The sequence below is a fragment of the Rhincodon typus genome, chromosome 4 (assembly GCF_021869965.1).
Source record: "Rhincodon typus isolate 14 chromosome 4, sRhiTyp1.1, whole genome shotgun sequence".
NCBI lineage: Eukaryota > Metazoa > Chordata > Chondrichthyes > Orectolobiformes > Rhincodontidae > Rhincodon > Rhincodon typus.
In genome coordinates, this window is record NC_063335.1 from 82,778,044 (window position 1) to 82,802,320 (window position 24,277).

Consider the following 24,277-nt stretch of genomic DNA (forward strand, 5'->3'; position numbering starts at 1 on the left):
AGACAGTCGCTATTCGAGAAGGCAATGTCCCGCCACCTTCTTAAGAGAAATTTGGGATAGTCAATAAATGCTGGCCTTCCCAGAGATGTCTACATCCAAACAAAATAAAGAAAAGGAATCTTCATAGTCTGCCAAATCCATCATTTTACCAGTAGTCTGGCTCAAATAAGATTGCAAAACTGTATGCATGAGCAACACCAGTCACATCAGAAAGTCTGGTGCCAATCTAAAGTTACAACACTAAATTACATAGATACTAAACAAAGGAAGCAATAAGCACTCTCATGGATGGAAATGAATTACCAACTCAGCACTCTAGCTGAAGATGGTCACAAAACTTCAAAACAAGTCTTTTACCTCACATGCATGTGGAGTTTTGGAGCATTGGATGTTCGAGGTTGTTGGAAATTTTAATGCTTTAAAACTAAAATTTACTAATCATTCCTGTATAACGTGAGATCTCATTTAACTGCTATTACTGCAGTTACTTGATTTTACCAAACACAAACAATTTCTACTGATCAAGATCACTGAAACCATTAAATTCCATTAGCTGATGTCAAAGATAAAGGTGAAAATTTAATTCCAGAATTTAAGTCAGACGTCTTTTATATTCGTATATATCCTATTATCCATGCAGTGTTTTAGAAAAGTTTTGTTCCCAAAAAAAAGTGAAAACCAACCTTCACACGAAGATGGGCAAGTGAAGAACTGATATCTTGATATCGTGAGTAAATGTCCCATGTCTATTAGCTGGAAGAGTTCAAATTGTGATTGCCACAGTGTAAACTACCAGTCCCTAGAAATAAAGTATATCATCATATTCTCATGGTCAGAGGGCAGTCCTCATCAGGCAGACTTGTATGGTTCATTCATCAGGAGCTGTCCTTTTCAGGTGGGAGATGAACCAGAAGAGAGTAAGGGAAGATCCAGGAAAGAATTCCTTGACACTTCAGCTAGACAGCAGGATGTTGCATTCACAACTTCAATGAGATCAAGATGCTCCATGTCAACAGTTTGTTCATCCCCTGGTGTCAGCAAACGGTCCTCAATTGTCAGGGTTGTACACTTTTGTTTTGTTTAATTAACCAATGTATCAAATCTAACTGCTACTTAACCAACTTAATAAACTGTCTGAAAATTCCTTACAAATGATCAACTGCCTTTATTAGATAACTGTGCTCACAAACCCCCAAAATCTAACAAAGGACTGCAAGTTTAGTGGGAAGCTATTCTGGGTTGATTCTCCAGTGCATATCAAGGGATAATGTACTGTTGTAAGTGCTGTCTTTCAGAAGAGATGTTAAAGCAAAGCCTCATCTACCTCTTTGGGGAGATGTTAGAGATCGCACACCACTATTACAAAGAAGAGCAGGGCTATTATTTCTAGCGTATTGGCCAATATGTATCCCTCACAAAACAATTTATTTGGTCATTACCACATTGCTGTGTGCAAATTTGACTGCTAAGTTTGTATAACAATGACTATCTTCAAAAGTGCTTTACTGCCCACATTGCTTAATGCTGTGATTTTAAAAAGTTCTATACAAAAGCAAACCTTTCCTTTTCTCTTTCTCCTGCAGGTTGTTTCTTATATTAGCCTCAAAACTTGTTGGTTATCTAAACTGATGCTGAATACTGATGACTGGCTTAATTTATGCTGTGAAGGGCTAGCCAGCAGCCTCCAAATGCACATTCTCTTGGTGTCCTTATTGGTCAGTAAACAGGCAGAAACAATGGAAAATTATGCCCACAGTTTTATCACGTAACTTAAAATGTAAATGCCCTTCGTCTTTCCTCGCCATTTTAATGAGAAAAATCATTCCTAATGATTAGTGCAATCTGTGTACAGTGAAAGAATATAAAAGACATCTGACTTAAATTCTGGAATTAAATTTTCAACTTTATCTTTGCCCTAAAACTATTCAAATAATCATTGGTCACGTACATTATATTGCAGAAGTAATAATCATTCAGGAGAATATTTCAAATTACAATTCCAGTCATTCAGACATACAATTCATTGATATTATTAGTTTTTTTAACCTGAGTTGGCATTGTAAAAGCAACTTCCAAAACCAGAACATGAAAAAATAACCATAAAGAAGCAAATTCACCGAGAAATGATAAATAGAATACATAATTTTATGTCTACATAAAAATGTAGAACACAAATTACAATAAACCTACTTTAGTCCTCTCTATACTGCATCCAGCATGGTGCAACAAAGGCAATCTGGCATGATGAGCACTTGCTGACTTTGTACAAAATGTCATTTCAATTCAATGGATTAATATTGTTTTCCAGCTTGCTGATACAGCTTTGACAATCATTACTGCTTCTACTGCCATCTTCTGGGAAAGGGACTTAAAACAAATTATAATACTTTCAGCACAATTCAGAATATACCAAGTGCCAAATAGGAAGCCATTACTGTAAACCTCAGAGCTGGCCCATCGGAGCTCACATAATTTTTATCACGTGACCTATTCCCTGGCATATCTTGCAGCTTTTCTAATTGTCCTAGTTGGATAGCATTTTTGGTTTGCAGAGAAAAGAAAGCATTCATAATTTTGGACGTCAGTAAACAGGATATAAATCCGTTCCAAAAGTTAGGAAAAAAACCTCTGGCCTCATTTCAAGACATTATCTGAATAAGTTTGTATCTATTATTTTTTCATGGAATTATTCTTTTAAACACAGATTCTAATCAATCAGGACATTCTGATGGGTGGCGCAACTGACGTCATTCATCTGAGATGCACACCATTTCAATGGTTTGGGCCTCACTTCAATTTGATTTCTGGGCTGACCATATAGCAGTGATAATCATCCCTCCCACATGGAGGGTGGAATTTCCTGTTAGCTGTCTAACGGTGTTTTCAGCATGATTACGCCACTCAAATGAAGACTGCATACAATTGTTATTATGTTTTGTTGAAACTGAGAAATAGGACAATGAAGAATGAAGTGATGAGCATCGACATTCTCCAAAGCAGCTATGGGAAACATTCAGTAAGGTGAAGACCCTATTTAATGGAAGCAAAGTCTGCAAGTAAAATCTGCAGCTTGCTTGGAGTTGAGCATTTTAATGCCAGGATTTGTGTAAGACAATGTTTAAATTCTTTGACTACTACAGTTTTCATTATGAATGGTGGTTCTTATAAAAATTGACAGTAAACAGGCAATGACATTGAAATTTTAAGTAACATGATAAAATCTGCAGAAGGTTTGGAGACAGCAGTCAATCATTTGCAATACCAGTTACATCACATCCAAGACCTGAATTTAGTGCTCATAATTGCGTCCATTGTCTATACAAAACAGCATGGAGAAGCACAACTTCTTATGTTGCTATCTCTTTTGCATTATATGTGCTCACAGAGTTTTTGTTCTCTGAAGCACTTTATGCTTTTCTCTCTTAATCTGCATTTCCATCAATCACAGGGAAAGTTACAGGTAGAAGTAATTCTCCCTTAATTGTAGAAGGTGAAAGTTGAGTCAGCTAGTCCAGATTTAGTCACGTGCAAAATGGACTCGGACAGAACAGAGACTGAGTGGAACAAAGTATTGCCACTGGTGGGCTCATCAACTTTCCACAAGCATACACCACCATCTCAGAGAGGTAAGATCATCAATTCAGCCATGTGGTCCACATAAATAAGATGTTATGATCCCCATGGTGGAATCACATACATAAATCATCATTTTTTAAAAATTAATTAATGGGATATGGGCATCACTAGCTACGCCAACATTTATTGCCCATTCCCAAATGAAGAAATTACCAACTTTTCACTTTTTGCTGCTTTTACTTTGACACACATCATAACTTATGCAAATGAATTAACAGGAAAATCGTCCCTTAAATAAAAAAGTAAATTTCACGTTACATAGTTAATACAATAAAAATACATCATATGCAACCATAAAGACTCACTAATGTAAAAATTTAGTGCTATATGCACCTCCAAAGTTTTCTTGCTCAACCTCTGATAAATAAGAATTTGGTGAGTTGAGGATATACTAATCTCTTTCCAGAAAATTTAGATTTGTTTGTATTTTAAAATTCAAACATTATGATTTAACTGAAAGTTACTGCTTAAATTCAGCAGCCAAAGAAGAGCTGTACAAACTATCCACTGTGGAACAGGCGAAGTTAGTAGATGAAGTGCTCAGTATGGTTTGAAAGGAGTGCTGCGAATTTGTTTAGTTCAAAAGGTTAGGTAGGAGGAGAAGCTCTTTTGCTTTTTTTTTTAAAATCCTTTTTATCCTGTAGGAATTGGATCTTACTCTTAATCTTAAGTATCCAATTTTTTGGTTTAGGATGAGGAACAGATTGTTAATGGCAAGTAATTCTACTTTCTATTTTCTTTATCTCAAATCTATAGTAAGTAGTTCAAGAGTAATCTTAAGGTATGTCAGAGCAGCTAACTACATGGAAGGTTTGTCCTGTGACACGTGGGGAGTCGTGGACACTGCACAAGACCTAAATGAGCAGAAAGTAAGTGTCTCCAGCTACAAAAACTTGAACTCCATATCTTGGAGCTCAAATGGCAATTGGTGTCACTGGGATTCACCAACGAGGCAGAAGACTAGGTAGATATATGTTTAGGGATGTGGTCACATGGCAGGACAGAAGCATATCAGGAGGAGGAAATAAGTGACTGACAGGGAGTCCAAGTGAACCAGGTGGCTGGTGCAGCAAACTGAGATGATTTTGCTCACTAATCAGCTTTTCATTCAAGATAATGGTGAAACCAATCGTTCCTCAGAGGGGTACAGCAAGACCCAAGTTAGTGACACTACAGGTTGCTCAGCTGTTCAAGGGGGAAAAGTAGAAGACCAGTACTGATAGGGGATTCATTAATTAGGGAAACAGATGGGCATCACTGCAGCCTTAGATGTGACTCCAAGATAGTATGTTGCCTCCTTGGTGCAAGAATCAAAGATGTCATAAAGCAGCTGCAGGACATGCTTCTAGAGTGGTTGATCAGCCAGAGGTTGTAATCCATGTTGGTACCAATGATGTGGGTAGTGATATGGTTCTGAAATTAGAATTTAAGGAACTAGGTAGAAATTTAGCAAGCAGGACTTCAAATGTAGTAATCTCAAGGTTATTCCTAATGAGATTCTCAAGTGAATACAGAAATAGGAGAATACGACAGACTAATTGATGGCTGGAAAGTTGACATAGTGGGGATGGCTTTAGATTTCTGGAACAGCAACTGAACCCTGAGATCTCTTATGGAGCATTTTACTTTTACTATTGCTACTGGAGAGAGTTTAAACTTTATTGGCAGGGGAGTGTGGAAACCTGGAAAATATATCAGAGAGGAATTCTACAGTGAGCAAAATGCTGGGACAGATGGTTAGCATTAAAAGAAAGAACAATATGTTAATAGTTGGAGTCAGAATAGGGGAGAAATTAAAAGATTGTACCCCAGGATACAAATGCATGTATATGAATGTATGGCCTACAGTAAATAAGATTTGAGAGCTTTAGGCACAGATTTCAAAGTGGAATTATGATGTTGTGGCAAAAACAGAAATCTGGCTCAAGAGGGAGCAGAGCTGTGTTTGATCTTCCTGGATATAAAGTGTTCAGGAAAGACAGGAAAAGAAGAAAAGGAGGATGAGTGGTAGTATAGGTTAAGGAGAACATTGCGATGCTGGAGAAAGACTGTCCCATGGGGGTCAAGGTTGGAATCAGTTTAGCTAGACCTAAGGAACAAAGGTGCAGTTACAATGTTCAGTACATACAATGTTCACACTAACTTCTGAGATGAGAGCAGAGGTATAAATCTGCAAAGAATTTACAGAGACGTATAAACATGATAGAGTAGTTGTAATGGAGTACTTCAATTATCCAAAGTTGGATGTGGTAATAAGTGGTAATGTAATTGGCAGAGAGGGACCAAGAGTTTCGTGCCTGTGTTCATGAGAATCTTTTGCACAAGTATCAATGAAAATCAGCCACTGCTAGGTCTGCTTTGGGAATAAAATGAGTGGAGTAGATCAAGTTCCAGTGAGGGACCTTTAGGGGATAGTGATAATTGTATCATACATTTTAGGATGACAGTAGAAAAGAACAATAAACAATCCAGAGCAAGAATAATGAACTATAGGAGAGCTGACTTCAATGGGGGAAGAACGGAGATGGGCATTGCAGATAAGAGCCAAAGGTGAACAGGATAAACTGTAACTGAAAATTTGAGAGCTGTTTTAGACTCAGTCAAACTATATTTTTTCAAAAGGTAAAACAAACAAATCCAGATCTCTCTGGATGATAAAGGAGATTGAAACTAAGATGAAGAAGTAAGGTATGCTTATCATGGCTATCAGGCAGAAAATACAATAGAGGGCCAGGCTGAATATAGAAGTCTCAGAAGAGAGGTGAAAAAGCAAATAGATGAAATAAAGAGAGCTCATGAGCAGAGGCATGCACATACAAGGGAATCCCAAGGTCTTCTAAAAGCACATAAATAGCAAAAGGATGATAGGGACGATTAAGGACCAAAAATGTGTGCTTTTCTTTTAATTCACCCATGGAATGTGGGCTTTGTTAGCTGGGCCAGCATTTATTGCCCATCCCTAGGTTACCCTTGAGAAGGTTATGGTGAGCTGGCTTCTTGAATATCTGCAATAGGTACTCTAGGTAGAGTTACATAAAGAAGTAGAAGTTAATAGTTTGAATCTGTCTTTACGAAGAAAGCAGATGCTTCCTAGGCCATGATGACATATGGTCACTAGAATAGTTAAAAATCAATAAGGAATTGGAATTTGATAGATTGTACCTAAAGTTGATGAGGCTTTAGAGCCAAATTATATATATTTAAGGATACAGAAGGAAGTAAGAATGGAAATTGACAAGGTACTGTGTATAATTTTTCATTCTTCCTTAGGATTGGGTAGTGCCAGAGGATTGGAGAATTGCAAACATTATGCTCTTGTTCAAAAAAAATTGCAAAGATATGCCTTACTACACGCCAGGTAAAAGAAAACATCAATGAGATTAATGACATTGATTTGGTATTCATGCACTTCCAAAATATGTCTGCTACAATACTGCACAATAGACATGAGTAAAGTTAGAGCTCATGGAATAAAAAAGGACATCAGAAAGGTGGATACAAAATTGACTGAGTGACAGAAAATAGAGAGTAATCGGTAATTGATATTTTATCAGTTGGAGGAATGCTTGTAACTCCTGAGAGCACAGTATTGGGACCCTTGCATTTCCTGAAAAATATCCTAAAAATGATCTAGACTTTGCGTATAGGGGTCAATTTTAAAGTCAGTGGACAATACAAAACTTAGATGTATTGTGTACTGAAAGAAGGACAGTGTAGCATCTCAAAAGGATATTGACAAGTTGGTGAAGTTGGCAGATACATTTAAGGCAAATAACGTTTTGTTAAATTACCTAGAGAGACACTTACTGTCTGTTTTGCTATGTACTCTTACTCGTACTCTAACTTTTCCCTTCTTATTAATGTTCTGGTCATCTGATAAACAAGATTCAATCTAGTGTGATGAGAGGGGTGAAATTCAGCTGGAGAACTGGGTAAAAGTTTAAAATTGCCTTTGATGTTATATGCATGTATACAGATAAGCCAAGGCCTGAACGGCCAGAACAGGCAACCCTTGAGTAGTGAGGTCTGATGGGACTTTCAGGACAGGTCAAGCACAAGGCATCTGCACAAGACAAAAGCAGACAAAGACAAATCCAGACTTGCTCTGGAAAACAAGACTGGCTCATGAATTAGAGTACAGCAAGCAGACTTGCTGGTGAAGGGATGAGGAGAAATATTTGGAAGCCATTCCCTTAGTGAAGACTTGACTTGGCCCAGCAGAGGAGTTCCAACCACCTGGAGAAAGAGAAAATGGCCATATGCGAGAACAACCTTTGCCAAGTTAATCAGAGCTAACTACACAGCCTGGCTAAATTTAATTGCATGGATAGTACATGGTCCTAGTCTGTTAGCCAGCAGTAGTTTAGGTAAGGTTTGTGACAAAGACTTAACAAGAGACCTTGGGGTGCAGGTTCATAGTTCCTTGAAGGTGGAGTCACAGGTAGACAGGGTGGTGAAGAAGGCATTTGGTACACTTGCCTCTGATTAGTGCATTGAGTACAGGAGTAGGAATGTCATGTTGCGACTGTACAGGACATTGGTGAGGCCACTTTTGGAATATTGTGTTCAATTCTGCACTCCCTGCTATAGGAAAGATGTTGTTAAACTTGAAAGGGTGTAGAAAAGATTTACAAGGATGTTGCCAGGGTTGGGGGGTTTGAGCTATAGGGAGAGGCTGAATAGGCTGGGGCTATTTTCCCTGGAGCGTTAGAGGCTGAGGGGTGACCTTATAGTAGTTTACAAAATCATGAGGGGCATGGATAGGGTGAATAGCCAAGGTCTTTTCCCAGGGTAGATAAGTCAAAAACTAAAGGGCATAGGTTAAAGTGAGAAGGGAAAGATATAAAGGGACCTAAGGGGCAATTTTTTCACGCAGAGGGTGGTGTATGTATGGTATGAACTGCCAGTGGAAGTGGTGGAGGCTGGTACAATTACAACATTTAAAAGGCATCTGGATGGGTACGTGAATAGGAAGGGTATAGAGGGACATGGGCCAAATGCTTGCAAGTGGGACTAGATTAATTTAGAATTTCTGGTCAGCATGAATGAGTTGGACTGGGTCTGACCAAAGCACGGATAGCATTGGGATCTCTGGATGGTCTTTGAATAAAAGTAGCCAACGGTTACTCTGAAGTTGAACCCCACCAGCTTTGTATTCCTAAACATTCAGCCTGAGCCTGAGCCTAATTTACAAGGGCAACTGCCCCACGTGACAGCCAGGATTCAAGTGGGCTAAAGGGGATAACGGCAACCGGCAAGTAATTGGATGACATGCCAGATCTGTGGAGTGAGATGAATAAAAATGAATAAAGAATTGTGAAGCTGGGATAGTGAAGAAGGAAGGGTAAACTCTGCAAGACAACCATGAGGCAGGGAGAGGGGGAGTTGCTTACCTCTTGCATGTTGGACTCAGAGGGACAGGGCAGGAATTTAGCATAAGCCTGATCGCTCTCCCAAGTGCTTCCCTATCCCTTGGACAAACCACAGTGGAACAGGAGAGCAGAACAATGGCAGATTGCTCAGAGTGGAAGGAAAACCAAAGGAAATATCTGAATAAGAAGTGGGCCAAGTGAACACTGCACCAAGGTAGTATCTGGTCTGGGATCCGGATGGCAAAATTGTTGAGAGGGAAGGCATAAAGAGTTAGATAAGTGCACCCCCAAATTAAGTAAGGTTATAGCAAAAACCAGCTGTATGGGACAAGAGAAAGGGAGAGAAGATGAAATGTAAAGCTTAAAGTAGAGCTAGGGAATGCAAAGAACAGAACTGAGCAAATACAGGCTAAAATTCAAGGGCAGGAACAGAGAAACTAGACAAATTTGCTGCACATGGGCAGTTTCAGGCCCAGGAGAACAGGCATACCAAGGGGAACAGTGTGCTATCGGGATCATGATGCAACCCATCAGCCATGACTGAGCTAACCGAATGGTAACCTGCAGGTGGCGGTCAGGGCTCTACACTAAGTAAAACAAGACAGTAAAACCCACACTGCAAAGTGCCGGTGAGAGATTGATATAGTAAAGTCCCAAGCTGTGGTCTGGAAAGGGATGATATGTGCCTTTAGGGTCACAGGAGCAGAAGAGGAGAGAAGCTGTGTGAACTGGGGGGACATAGAGGAGGAAGCATGTTGGTATGCTGAGAATCATGAGGGACAGGAACCCCCACCTCCCTTCCTGGAGCCTGGACCCCCAGCCCTGCTTCTCCTCCCTAAAGAATCTGAACCTCAGACAACCATGGAGCCCCTTTCAGTCCGATGAACCCAGTAACTACCAATCGCTGAGCGTGGTAAGGGGCAGCCAATATCACCGACACCACCCCATTCATGGTGGCACAACCGGCAGAGATAGCCAAAAAATCTTTGAACCCACTTCGCACCTTTATGAATTCTTCGACAACTGCCATCAACAGAGAATTTTGCATGGGCTGGAATACCCTGATGAAATCACGCTGATGTGTATGTGTTTGCGTGCCACTGTCCTTTCGGCTTTGAGCCATCCACAAAACATGGGCAGAGCGGAACTCGAAGACATGAACGATGGAATTTTAACTGTGGTCCGTCACAAGAAACCTATAGATGGGTTAAATAAATGCCGGGATTAGAAATTGGAACACCTGCCCACATTCGCCAGGTGCTTACAGACGCAGTTCACTGTTGTCTCTGAGCAGTTAGACCCAGGTCATGGCGTAGAATAAAGCCAATTAGACTGGGACCCTAGTCTCACGTGCAACCAAAGGGAGTAGGAAGGCCTGTGATAACTTTGACCCCAACGATGATACACACACATGGGGTGTGGATGCTCCAGAGAATGGCCTGTGCATGGGAAAAGGAGGTGCTGGGCTTAGAAAGGCCCAAGTCCAGCAGGGTGAACCCAGTCAGGGTAAATCCTAACCTCGGGCAACAAAGGGGGAGATGTAAATAGAGGGGGCTGCTGCAGAGATGTTGCATTGTGTTCTTTGCTAGACCTAGTTGGATATTGCTGTTACCAAGTAGATGGTTTCGCCATCAAAGCCTGCCTACTATCAAACCTGTTAAAAAAAGGATTTCTCCAGAGAATATGACTCAGCAAAATGCACAAACTGTTTCGGAATTAAAGCAGGGCATTGGCAAAGGCTCCCATGCTACAGATAATAGACCTGGAACCACCACTTGCAGTACACCTGGCCACTACAGACACTATCCGTATTCTTAAAGGAGGCTCACACCAGTGGCCTATGCTTCCCAACTCCCGTCCCCAGTGAAGCAGGGTTTCTCAGTGTGTGAGAAACACCTCCTGGTGGCTTTCTGGGCAGTGCAACACTTTACCTATAGAATTGGACTCAACCGCAGAACCATTCTCACCAAACGTATCCCTATGCAACTACTACTAAATACTACTGGACGGCTAAATTAAAGATGGCACAGTTAGCCAAAACCATATAGAGCACTGAACCCTGATGCTTCCGGGCCACACCATTACAGCAGAATGTACCAAAGTGCCCACCTTCCCAGCTGATATCTTGAACTATGGGGGGGGAACCTCATGACTGCCAGGTAGTGGCAATAAATAACCACAAGGGACCATTTTGTGCCAAAATAAAAAGGGGAGAGCCCAAGGGAATCAGGAAAGTCAATACACAGCCTTTTAAATTTTTTGTGGATTGGCCCTCTATTTTTGAAAATGGGAACATGAAAGCACAATGCAGAATACACATAGACAACCACTGAGGCAAAAACCTGATGGAATGAGCACTAAAGCTCCCCAACAAAACTGGCAGCCATGGCTCACTTAGTCAGCCATTCAGATATTCTCTCCCTACAAAATACGTACATTCAGACAGTATGTATATCTGTAACAGTTTAAACAATTTCCTGCCACTGTGGGAAGCCAGAGGTTTTGTATTGGCGAATGGGAAACCCCTACTAATCTGCATCCCTGATAAAATACATATAGTGTTAAAGTCAGGGCACATGATAAATCATCCCCAGCGGGGAATATAAGGGCAGATGAATTGGCCAAGCAGGGTGCCGAGAAGGAGAACCATGGCAGTCCTGCCAATTCCTGAACAGGTAGACACCATCGCTGCGAGACAAACTAAGGTCGAGGACCTTAAATAAAGTCAGAGCAGCAACAATGACCTAAAACAAATCCAGGAAGGAGCACATCCTGCCTCTTATGACAAATGGAAGGGCAAGCTAACAGTAAAAGAAGACGTGCTTAAAGATGGTGGCTACACGGGACTGTAACCGGATTTTATAACAATGTCATGATGTCCAGGGCCATCAAGGGGCAGAGGCCACAGGACAAAGAATGAAAGGGTTCTGATGGCAGCTAGAGATGGATAAGGACATACACCATTACAATGATAATTGCACAATCTTCACCTAAAATAATCACACCAACTGCCTCGTAGCCAACTGGCAAAGTCTCCGTTCTGGGCCCCCATTGCTGCCATCACTGCCACTGCCTCCTCGACCGCGCTCCCTTCAGAGGGTAAATAGAGAAAAAAAGTGAAAGAAAACTTAAAACAAAAGAAAAAAAGTGAGAAAACAAGAAAGAAAAACGGTTGGACCCTTTGGCTTAGGAGCCCCACTCCGCCACCATCTTGGAATAAATATCACTAGGTCTGGCAGCATCTGTGGAGAGAAAGCAGTCAATATTTCAGGTGACCCTTCTTCAGGACTGATTGTAGCTGAGAAAAGGCTGGTATATATACTGAAAGACAGGGAAGCAGCCCTTAGCCACGAAAAGACGATCAGAACATTGTTGGACAATGCCAAAGCTGCTCAAAAGGCAGCATTGTTGGGATAGGTCAGAAAAACAAAGCAAAGCCTACTTTGACAACAAAGTGAACCCCATTGTGTTCAAAATAGGGTAACAGGTCATACTCCAAGTCTCCCAGCCAGGAACACTCATGTCACTCAGGTCTTCAGGAACGTCAGAGGTGGACTAGGTGAATCTCCGAGTTTAAAAGGTGCTGGTTGACTCCAGGAAGACAGAATCACATAAAGCAGATTAAAGCGTACGGCTCCCAAAACGTAAACCACTATTTTCACATGTCCCTGGAGGGATTCGAGACCCCAAGCCCCAGGCCCTCATAGTTAACTCAATCTCCATGGGTTGAGGAGCTGGTGGTCAAAAGCCAACCTGTACCCCATCAGAAAAGAAAATGCACAGTGGTCCAGCCACATATTAAGGAATTTAAATGGCACCAGAACCAACAGAGGTGTCTAATCCGTCGCTCCACTGGGGAGGCCATGGAAGAATCAGTCCCCAGCAGCCAGAGTCTGTCCACTTACAGTTCCGACTCCACTATCAGAAACATGTGTGCACCATCCCCCACAACTGGTTCAGTTTTAGGAACTGACAGCCAACCAAGCTACCACATGCCTGAAGCAGCTTTGCTTTTTTTCCAAATAGTGTACTTTCACAAATAAAATTTTCTGCCTGGTAGGAAAATGTTCGTCTGTCTCATGTCTTTACCAGCCACTTTCGACCCAACAGATAAGAGTTGCTTGCATGAATGATCTAAGTCTTTGTTGCTTTCTTGTCCTGGCTCGTTTCCAGTCCCAAAGATCCCTATGAGCCTCTGCAATTTTTTTGTCATTTCTTCCAGGTGGTATATTTTCACAATCTGACAATACTCTAAAGCTGGTATGTGATCCCGCTGCATGTGCTTGTACCTCAAAATTTACCTTAAGTTCAGGCTGGGATTCATAAGCCAAAAATAAAAATTAACAATTGGTAAAGGAGGTGAATCAGTGAAAGGAAGGGAAGGTAACTAGGAGCATCAGATATTGAATGGGGACAATAACAAATGCCACTTTGACCTCTGTCCCCCCAGAATGTACGCACCTGTAAGGGGCGTCGTAGTGATCACCATCGCCATCATTCTGATCACATCCACCCTTTGGAAATGTTTGATTACCTGAGATACGTGGTTCGCCCCCACTGGACACAGGCAAGTTTGACGACAGAGTTCTGTAGGTACACCCCAACAAAACTGTCATGTTCAGGTATAACATCCAGCAGGTGGTTGTACAGAAGGATAAATGGCAGCTTGAACAATTGGTACCTCACTATGGAACCTACTGGTGATTAGTGGGAATTCCCCAGTAGCAAGTGCATTGAGCATAGGGTGCTACAGGCTCAGAGAAAGGAGTGCAATGGAGGACAAGAACAGAGAAGACTGGTCACAGACACAGAATATCTGAAGTTGTTTATTTTGCGAATCTGCACTTTCTGATCATAGATCCACCAACAATATATTGTTCATCAGCTCTTCATTGTTCTTCATTGTATTTATTTGCTAGTATTTATTTTGTCTTTTCAATTGCTGTATAATTCACAGTTTTAGATGGTTGAGGCTGTCAGCCTGGGACGAAGTACTGTTCGGTGGGAGAGCATGATCAGAGTGGTGTGATCCTATTTCGTTGACACTCATCCGGATCAAGAGGAGGGGGCAGTGTTCAGATTGCCTGAATGGCTAGGCCTGAAATCAGGATGGGCAACCTTTGAGCAGCCAGGCCCACCGGGACTTTCAAGACAGAGCATCTGCACAAGATGAAGAAAGGCAAGGACAAGCCTGGACTGTTCTGGATAATAATGCTGCTTTGTGAATTTTAGAGTCTTACAGTGCAAGAACAGACCCTTCAGTCCAACTCATCCACTTTGACCAGACATCCTAATCTGATCTAGTCCTATTTGTCAGTATTTGGCCCATATCCGTCTAAACCCTTCCTATTCATATACCCATCCAGATGCCTTTTAAATTGTAATTGTAGCCAGCTGTACCACTTCCCCAGCAGCTTGTTCTATACGTGCACCACCCTCTGTGTGAAAAAGTTACCCCCGAGGCCCTTTTTAAATCTTCACCCTCTCACCTTAAATCTATAGCCCTCTAGTTTTGAACCGTCTAACCTAGGAAAATTAACTTGGCTATTCACCCTGTCCATGTCCCTCATGATTTTTATACACCTCGAGACGGTCACCCCACAACTTCTGATGTTCAATGAAAAAAAAACCCAGCCTATTCTGCCTCTCCTAATAGCTCAAACCTTCCAACCCCAACAACATCCTGTAAATCTCCTCTGCACCCTTTCAAGTTTAACAATATCTTTCCTATAAAAGGGCGTCCAGAATGGTACACAATATTCTAACATGGCCTCTCAAATGTCCTGAACAGCCACAACATGATATCCCAACTCCTATACTCAATGTTCTGACCAACGAAGGCAAGTGTGCCAAACACCTTTTTCACCACCCTGTCTACCTAAAACTCCACATTCAAGGATCAATGCACCTGCACCCATAGGTCTCTGTCCAGCAACACTCCCCAGGGTCGTACCATGAACTGTATAAATCCTACCCTAGTTTGCCTTACCAAAATCCAATGCCTCACATTTATCGAAATCAAACTCATCGGCCCATTGGCCCATCTGATCAAGATCCCATTGTACTCTAAGGTAACCTTCTTCACTGTTCACTACACCACCCATTTTGGTGGCATCTGCAAACTTACTAACCATTCCTCCTACATTCACATCCAAATCACTCATAAATGATGAAATGCAGTGGGCCCAACAGTGATCCTTGTTGCACACCGCTGGTCACAGGCCTCCTGTCTGAAAAGCAATTCTCTCCCACCACAGTACAGCCAGCAAGTCTGCTTGCTGGCACCATGGCTTCGGTGAATGGACGTGCCCTTGACACATTGAGGATCCATTTAAAACCCGTGGCTTTGACTTGGAAGATTGATTGGCTAAGGGCCACAGAACATTCTGGAAGGAGACACCAGGGAGGGAAGAGGGGCAGCTAGCGACAATTTTCTCTGAAAACTCAATTTAAGCCAGCCGAGGAGCTCCAACCACTTGAACAGAGAGAGATGATAATGTGCGAGAACAACCTTCGCCAAGCTCACCAGAGCCGATGACATGGCCTGGCCACATTCAACTGCATGGATGATACCTGATCCTAGTCTGGCAACCAGTTGATAAGGCTTGTGATAGGCTTAACATTGTGATTGGTAGAGAAACTGATGTAGAAATCAAGACTTTTATTTTGAAAGAGCAGGGATTTAGCCAAAAAGGCAATATGGTCAAATATTGTATCCTTAAGAGTATTTTGTAAATAAAATTGCATTGAATTGCAAGTTGACTCTGACCCTTTTGTTTATCTCACAAGTACAGTGCCCAAGTAAAACGTGTTTGAGCAGTTGCTGCGTAAAGTATTCAAAGCACAGCAGACCTACGTTGGTAGTATTGGTGGCACAGATCTCAGATGAAACTTCCTTTTCTGAAGAAATTTGGTGGTAAATTAATGTTTGAATTATGCTGATTTTATGGGTGGCCTCTTATAATAAAAGAATTTTTTAAAAAGTGAGTACCGCAAGAACCGCAGATGCTGTAAATAAGGAACAAAAACAAAGTTACTGGAAAAGCTGGGATCAGTTCTGAGGAAGAATCACCGGATGTGAAATGTTAACTGTTTTCTTCCTTCACAGATGCTGCCAGACCTGCTTAGCTTTCCCAGCAATTAAAAAGTGAAATTTTGTTCAAATTCTTCCAATGAGAAAATGATTTCCTAGATGACCTAAGTTGTTGATCTTTAATGGGATTGTGACACTGCAGAGAGCTTCCTGGATCATGCCTTATTATGCAGAACTTTGCCAGAGGAAATGCCTGCATTTGCAGAAAGTAGAGCAACAAATCTCAAATGAGGAAAATGAAGCAAGAGTAGTGAGGAATCAGAAGAACAAAGGCTGCCTTAATGTCACGCCAGTACTAGCATGCAAGAATCACGTTAGTGTGTGATGTGAAGACAGCAAAGAAAACAAATGTGTCTTAAATTAAAAGAAGTAACACAGCATATCCTCAAGATAGAGGGTAGAGAAGCGGAAGACAGACTGAACAGGTGATGTTCTAAAATAAAAGGAAAATAACGTGAATGCTGGAAATCTGAAATACTCAGGATCTGAGGAGAGTGAAACAGATGGAATAGTTTAGGCTAATAGCCCTCTGACTTTATTGTTGCAACGTGTGGGGTAGTCCCTTGGAACAAGGATGGCATTTGCTCATTTCAGAGTAAAGCGTACAGTCAGAATGAGGGAGACTTCATTGGAGTGAGACTGAGACAGAGCGACTAACTGGAAACTTAAGGCAAACTGGGAATTCAACTGGCAAATCGTTTGCAAGTTTAATTATTGTGTAGAAGTCAGAATCAGACCTAGAACCAGAAGTCTTTAAGGAAATTAAAATAGCCTAATTAAACAGACATCTGCCTGATTGTGGCAGTTTCTATCAAATATGTGAAATTTCTGTCCTAATTTAGGTGTTTATGTTGCAACACAAAGATAGAGAGCCTGATTTGACTTGGCTGTCTAAGTTACAGCACTGTAAAATTAAAACATTTAACAATCCTTAACATTGACTCCATGGTCCCTAACCAGACACCAAGTTTTTAAGCTTAAAGCAAAAGAATTTGCAATTTATTATTAATACAGTAGCTTTAGCTAAACAAAATTAAACAAGGTGATCTAATTAATGTTCATGAATGACACCCAATCTTATTTGATCCACTCAAAAAGACAGACAGACACTGTTAAGGGATAAATTAAAAGAAAAACAAGTGATGTAACAGCCCACTTCACTTAAGCAGTTTCCACAATGCATCCTATCACAGGCACATGGAATTTACCTTACTTGATTATTGAAGAAATCAATCAATGCAAATAGCTTCTAGTAGGCTCCAAGAAATATTCATTTAATTCTTATAACTGAGTTTCTATTCTTCGAACTTTCAGTAAGTTGATAATAGGAGGATATCCAAAGAGCAATCAAATCTCTGCCCTGTAGCTTTGGCAGCCACAGTCGTTTTGACCAAAAACACAGTTCAAAACCAATCTTCACTTTTTTCAACATTCTCTTTGTTAGACTGGTTGGCACCAGCCGTCCTGTTAACATCCGAACATCTGCCAACACTAACAATAATGCATCTCTGGACCCAAAAAACTCTATGGTGCTCTTTGAACAAGAATCAATCTGCAATTAACTTCCAGACTTCCTACAAACAAACTGGGAATTCTGTAAGTTAATTGCAGATTGATCAGTTTGTTTGTTCTTGACCTTTTGAAAAAAAAAGCTACTGCTCACAGTGCAAAGGTTATCTTCAATTTACAGCTCACAGTTCCAACCAAAAATGAGTAAAATAATGAAGGTCTCAACTGTAGCAGGATGTTAGGAAAAAAATGAGTGTCTCATTATGTTCTCTATATAAGGGCTTGTTTAAAGTGCACAGCCAGAGTAAGCCACATAGTCAGAATGTCAGAATGAAGAAGACTTTGTTGAGTGCAGCTGAGACAGAGTTGGTAACTAAAAACTTGGGGCAAATTAGGAATTGTTAGCAGAGGGCGAAAAAGAGGAAATTTAATTAAGATTTACTGCAAGAAATAAAAAGTTTCCAGAGAGGTGAACAAGGGGAGGAAATAAAGTGTAGATTGGAAGGCCTACCAGCATTGAAACCAACATAAAGGAAAACAACCATACATTTTGTCATATATATCAGTACCTACAAGGTTTAATTTAAAGAAAGGGTGAGGTCGTACAAACAGAACAAAGGGAGTAAGATGTACATTAAGAAGGTCGTACCTCAAAAGGGAGTAATCTCAGGATTACTACCATTGCCACAAGTTAGCAAGAATATACCATACCAATAAAATGAATGTGTGGCTGGAGAAATGGTGTGGGAAAGAGAGATTCAGATTCCTGGGACATCGAGTGGAAGAAGGTGGGACTGGTACAAGCAGGACAGGTTACATCTTGTCTCGACTGGGACCAATGTCCTCCTTAGGGATGTGTTTGCCACAGTTGTTGGGGAGCATTCAAACTACAATGGCAGGGGGATGTAAACCTGAGCAGGTAAACAGAGGAGGAACAAGGATAGAAAGGTAAGAAGCAAAAGTACAAGGCAAAAGAAACATAGGAGCTTTTGTATCTTAAATGGGCAGAGCATTCACAATAAAGTAGATGGATCAGCAACGCAAATAGACAAAAACATTTATGTTATAGCTACAATCACAGAGAATAACTGTAGAGTGACCAAGAATGAGAATTAAACATCCATGCCATTCATTATTTAGGAAGGACAGAGATAAAAGACAAATGACGAATGATTTTATTGCCATGTGTATTTTATAGTAAGAAAAACAGTAAAATACATTGATAAAGATTTTGCACTGTCATCATAATCCAACACCATTTTGAATAGTTTTAAGGATGAGGGAAAAAAAACAAAGGAGCTGGCTAGCATTGTTATTAAAGGTAAAATCTGTTCAATATTGAGGAAGGGTATTGGCTCAGAGAATCAAGTTGAATCTGCATAGATGGAGATACAAAACTCCAAGGGACATATGTTGGGTATTGTCCATAGGCTCCCAACTAGTACTGGAAATGTAAGGGAAGGCATTAAACAAGAGATCAGTGATACATGCAATAAGGGGACAACTATAACCATAGGTGATTTTAATTTACGTATACATTGGACAAACCAAGGTAGCAATGATACTGTAGAAGAATTATTCCTGGAGCATGTACATGAGAGTGAAGCAGTCAAACTCAAAACCTGGGTCTTGAGTTTAAGTAAAAGGAAACTATGAGGATATGAGGTGCAAATTGGCAAGGATGGACTGGGGAACCTTACTAAAAGTACTGATGATTAGATTTAAAAATTTAAAAAGCAGGACAGAAAAAAATTGAGAATTACAGACCAGTTGGCCTAACATCAGTAGTGGCAGTAACATCCAGGTGACAGGCAGGGACTAGCGGGGAAGGACAAGAGCCAGTGCTTGGTGCCCAGCTATTCACAATAAATGAAAATAACCCAGATAAGGGGACCTAATGCAACATTTCTAAGTTTGCTGATGACACTAAACTAACAGGATTGTAAGTTGTGAGGATAAATACGAAGTGGTTAAATACAAAGTTATACACTTCCTTGTGAAAAAATAAAAGGCAGAGTATTATTTAAATTGTGATATTTGGGAAACATAGATATACAAAGGAATCTGGGTGCCCTTGGTACACCAATGAAAATAAACAGGCAAATTCAGCAAACAATTAGGAAAGCAAATGGCATATTGGCCTTGACAGCAAGAGGATTGGAAATTTAGAAGTAGGAAAGTCTTAGTGCAATTATACAAGGCCTTAGTGAGACTACACCTTAAGAACTGAATAAGGATATACCTGCCATTGAGGGAGTGCAGCAGAGATTCACTAAGCTGAATCAATACATGATTATCCGGAGGAGAGATTGGCTGACTAGATCTACATTCACGAGAATTTAGGAGAATGAAAGAATGTGCCTGAAACAAAACTCTCACAGGGCTAGACAGACTAGATGCAGGGAGGATGCTTTCCCTAGTTAGAGTCTAGAACTGGGGTTAGTCTCAGGGTAAGGCATAATAGCATGCTTGCCTTCATTGCTCAGATCTTTTGAGTATTAGGAGTTTGAGACATCATGTTGAGGTTTATACAGGGCACTGGTGAGGCCTCTGCTGGAGTACTGTGTGCAGTTCTGGCCACCCTGCTGTAGGAAGGGTATTATTAAATTGGAGAGGGTTTAAAAAAGATTTATCAGGACACTGCCAAGAATGGAGGGTTTGAGTTATAAAAATAGACTGGGACTTTTTTTTGCCCCCACTGGATCATAGGAAAGAGGGGTAACCTTATGGAAAGTTATAAAATCATTAGGGGCATACCTGAGGTGAATAGCAAGTGTCTTTTCCCTAGGGTGGGTGAGTTCAAAACTAGGGGGCATATTTTTAAGATGGAAGGAGAAAGTTTGAAAAAGGACATGAGGGGCAACTTTTTTTTTTTTTTTTTTTTAAAAAAACACACAAAGTAGTTTGTGTCTGTGTGTGGAATGACCGGTCAGAGGAAGTGGTGGAAGCATGTACTTTTAAAGGACATTTGGAAAAGACTTGAATAGGAAAGGTTTAAAAAGGGACATTTTTACTTATTCGTTTTTTGGGATGTGGGCGTCACTGACTGGCCAGCGTTTATTGCCCATCCCCAGTTATCCTCGAAAAGGTGGTGAGCTGCCTTCTTGAACCGCTGCAGTCCATCTGTTGTGGGTTGACCCACAATGTCACTAGGGAGGGAACTCAATATGAGCCAAATGCAGGCAAGTGGGAATAGTTTAATTTGGGAACATGGTCAGTTTCCATGGTGTATGATGCTATGACGCTATACAAGGTAAGCCACTTAGCACTGAGGGGAGGAAACATTATCAACTCAAAAGGGTACTGAGTCTGGGAATTCTTTACCACAGAAGTCTGTGGAAACCATGATACCAAATATATTTAAGAAAGGTCGATTTTTGTTTTAAAATTACATTTTACATTCAAAAGCATCAAGGGGTATGGAGATAAATTGGGGACGTAGCCTGGAGTTAGGGTATCAGCCATGATCATACTGAATGGTAGAGTCGACTTAAAAGGCTGAATTGCCTATTCCTCCTCTAGTGTCTATCTTTGTGCTTGTGGAGTCTTCTATTTTGGGAAAGCTGTGGCACTGCAGCTACCGTATAGTCCTGGCTAAGCAGGTACTCTTGCTCGTACTAATTGCCATGAGTTACAGATCAAGTGTACCTGTTTGACTACATTATGACAACTTCCAAAGCCTCATAGCAATACGCGTTCTGTGGCCATCAAGTCCTGAGGTGGGACTGAAGTGCAGAGCTTCTGATCAGAGGTTGGGACACTGCTCCTGCACCATAACACCCCCAACTGTTCTGAAACACTGGTTAGACAGGGGGAAGAGTGGAGGGTTGCATCCATCTTTGCTGCTTCTTGGGTAATCAAACTTCTCTTATATTGAAATTCTGCTCTTCTGTTCTGCCTATACAAGCATATAACTTCACTTTTAGCCACATTATCTTCCATCTACCAATATTTTTGCCTGTTTATTCCGTTTTCCTTTGCAGTTTTAGAATAAATGCTTGTCTCATCGTTGAAACTGGCTGGCCAACATTTATTGTCTGTCCCTAGTTATCCTTGAGAAGGTGGTGGTGAGCTGCCTTCTTGAACCGAAAGAGTCCACCTGTTGTGGGTTGACCCACAATGTCACTAGGGAAGGAATTCCATATGAGCCAAACTTTTTGGTCAAAATCATAACACCACAATGAACAAATGTTTTTTATTTATAGAGTAATTTCGATCACATTATTTTAAAAAAAAAGGACTGCATCCAGTTCAGCTAAAGCAAGGTTGTTAATAGATTGATTGCTAAATTTGGTACAAATTTTGACATTACATTCAACAGCTGAGGTTTGTGTTTCCTCTTAAATTACGTAATCCTTTTATGATATTAGCAAAAACTAACTTCTTCTGATATTTTTCCAAATAGGTGTCTGTCAAAATGTTTATAATATGGATTGTTACACAATAAGATTAATATGATCCAATACGTAAAGCATCACTTACTGTTTTCACTATAATGCTTTGACAATCTCATTACAGGCATTTTAAAAAGCTTTACACTCTAAAAAGCAAGTACTTAAAATTATGAAAATATTCAAAATATAACAGAGCTTATTTAACTATGAAGCAGTTTTGTCCAGAATGTTCAGAAATGCAGGAGCAATTTAAACATCAAGCCTGTGTAGAAGTACCTTGAAGTGTAATAAGACAAACCGTTTGTTATAATGCTTCTCTGTTGCAGTTTGAAAGATAAACAGTGGCATCAGTAAACATTAAAAATATCACTGCCATCAGAAAAACTAAAAGCTATTAAAAGATTTGTTTTAACAAATTTCAACAAAAAGACAAACTCAGGTGTACATTGCAAACAAACTAAATTCAGTATGTATTTTAAAAACATAGCAAGCTGGATGCAACAAAAAGTCTACTTGCTAAAATCATAGTGCAATATGCACATGTTCTAACACCATTGCCCTCTTTAGGCCTAATAAGTTTATGAAGTAGATTTACATTAACTCAAAAGTGTCCATTTGCCTGGAATTAAAGATTTTGTAGAGTATCGTATCCTTTGAAGTGAGTCATCTGATTGGTCTATGCAAAGTTGTGCTCAGGATAGCTAACTTTTATGGCTCCCCAATAACAAGCTCGGATTAGACAGATCAAACCTAGGAGATAAGCAAAAATCCAGGAAACGTATGTTGCAGTGTAACGCCTGGCAAATTCTTGGGTCCCAACCTTTTAAAAAAAAAAAGTGGACACAATAGTTAGACTTTCTACAATCACATTATATTTTCAAGTCCAAAATCCAATTCAACACAGACATTAAATTAGTTACTCTTTGTTAACTGATGAGCTAACAGTCACCAATTAGGATACAAAATAAGCAAACTGCTGAACTGATCGTACAATTCTTAAATGGACTTAAATTTACAAATAATACGGAGAAACATGAGCGCCTATCAAATACAAAACTAACCACAAGATAGTGACGTACAGGGAGGAGATTGCCCTAGCTTTGTTCAGTTATTTTTAAAAGGCACATCAATACCACTCCGAAACCCATCCTCCCACTACCAAACACACATCAAATACCTTTGGCAAATAAGTATGAAAATAATTAGGTAAAACGAGGAGCCAAAAAGGCAATTTCACATGGAAGCAGGGACAAATAACATATTATATGAATACTTGCCATCTTTCCTAGTCAAGGAAGAAAACACCACCCAAGGGATAGAACGAGGTGGTAATTCAGACATAGAAGTGACAAGGAAGAGGTAGAAGATAGACTGCCTTTATTTAAAGTTGATTAAGCATCAAATGAGGTAGATGCAAGCACAGATACTGAGGGAAGTGACGGCAGAAACTGTAGGGGAACTGGCTGTAATTTTCCAGACTTCCTTGACCTCAGTGATGGTGTCGAGAGGATTGGAGGTTTGCAAATGGTGAACTGTTGAAAACACTTCAGATCAGTTTAAATTCAGTGGTGAGGAAATTTCAAGAAACAATAATTCAGGACAAAATTAACAGGTCACATGGATAAATGCAGATTGATTAAAGAAAGCCATTCTGGACATACTTTTATGCATTCATAGGATGTGGGTTATGCTGCTAGTGGTTAGCTACCCGTTTGAACTACTGCAGCCCATTTGATGTAGGTAGATTACAGCGCTGTTAAAGGAGGGAGTTACAAGAGTTTGATGCAACAACATTGAAGGAAATATGTATTTCCAAGTCAGCAGAGTGAGCGGATTGGAAGGGAACTTGTAGGTGTCAACGTTCCCACGTATCTGCTGTTCATGTCCTTCTAGATGGAAGTGGTCATTGGCTTAGGTGGTGTTGTCTAAGGAGCCTTGGTGAATTGCTGCAATGCATCTCTCAGACAGTACATTCTTACTGATGCTGCTACCGTGTATTGGAGGAGGAGGAACTGGGGTCAGTTTAGCTCAGTTGGCTGGAGGTTAGTTTGTGAAGCAGTGTGGTGCCAACATTGTGGGTTCAATTTCCACCACCAACTGAGGTTACAATGAAGGATTCTCGTCTTCAAACTCTCCCCTCACCTGAAGTATACTGGTGATTTATCTCTCTCTAATGAGAGCGCGGCTATGGTCTAGCGCAGCTACGGGAACACTAATGATTGTAGATGTATGCTAATCAAGTGCTTTGTCCTGGATACGGTCAAGCTTTTTGA

The 24,277-nt window shown here is 40.5% G+C and overlaps 1 protein-coding gene across 1 annotated transcript in view; it reads right to left on the minus strand.

Moving 5' to 3' along the window:
* Window positions 1–21,791: 21,791 nt before the first annotated feature.
* The window catches only part of pip4p2 (phosphatidylinositol-4,5-bisphosphate 4-phosphatase 2), a 65,316-nt gene continuing 62,830 nt past the window's right edge, over window positions 21,792–24,277 (minus strand). Inside the window, exon 7 of the mRNA XM_048596384.1 lies at window positions 21,792–22,824. Within this exon, the coding sequence (XP_048452341.1) occupies window positions 22,681–22,824 (144 nt within the window). The 3' untranslated portion in view covers window positions 21,792–22,680. The remainder of the gene's footprint in view (window positions 22,825–24,277) is intronic.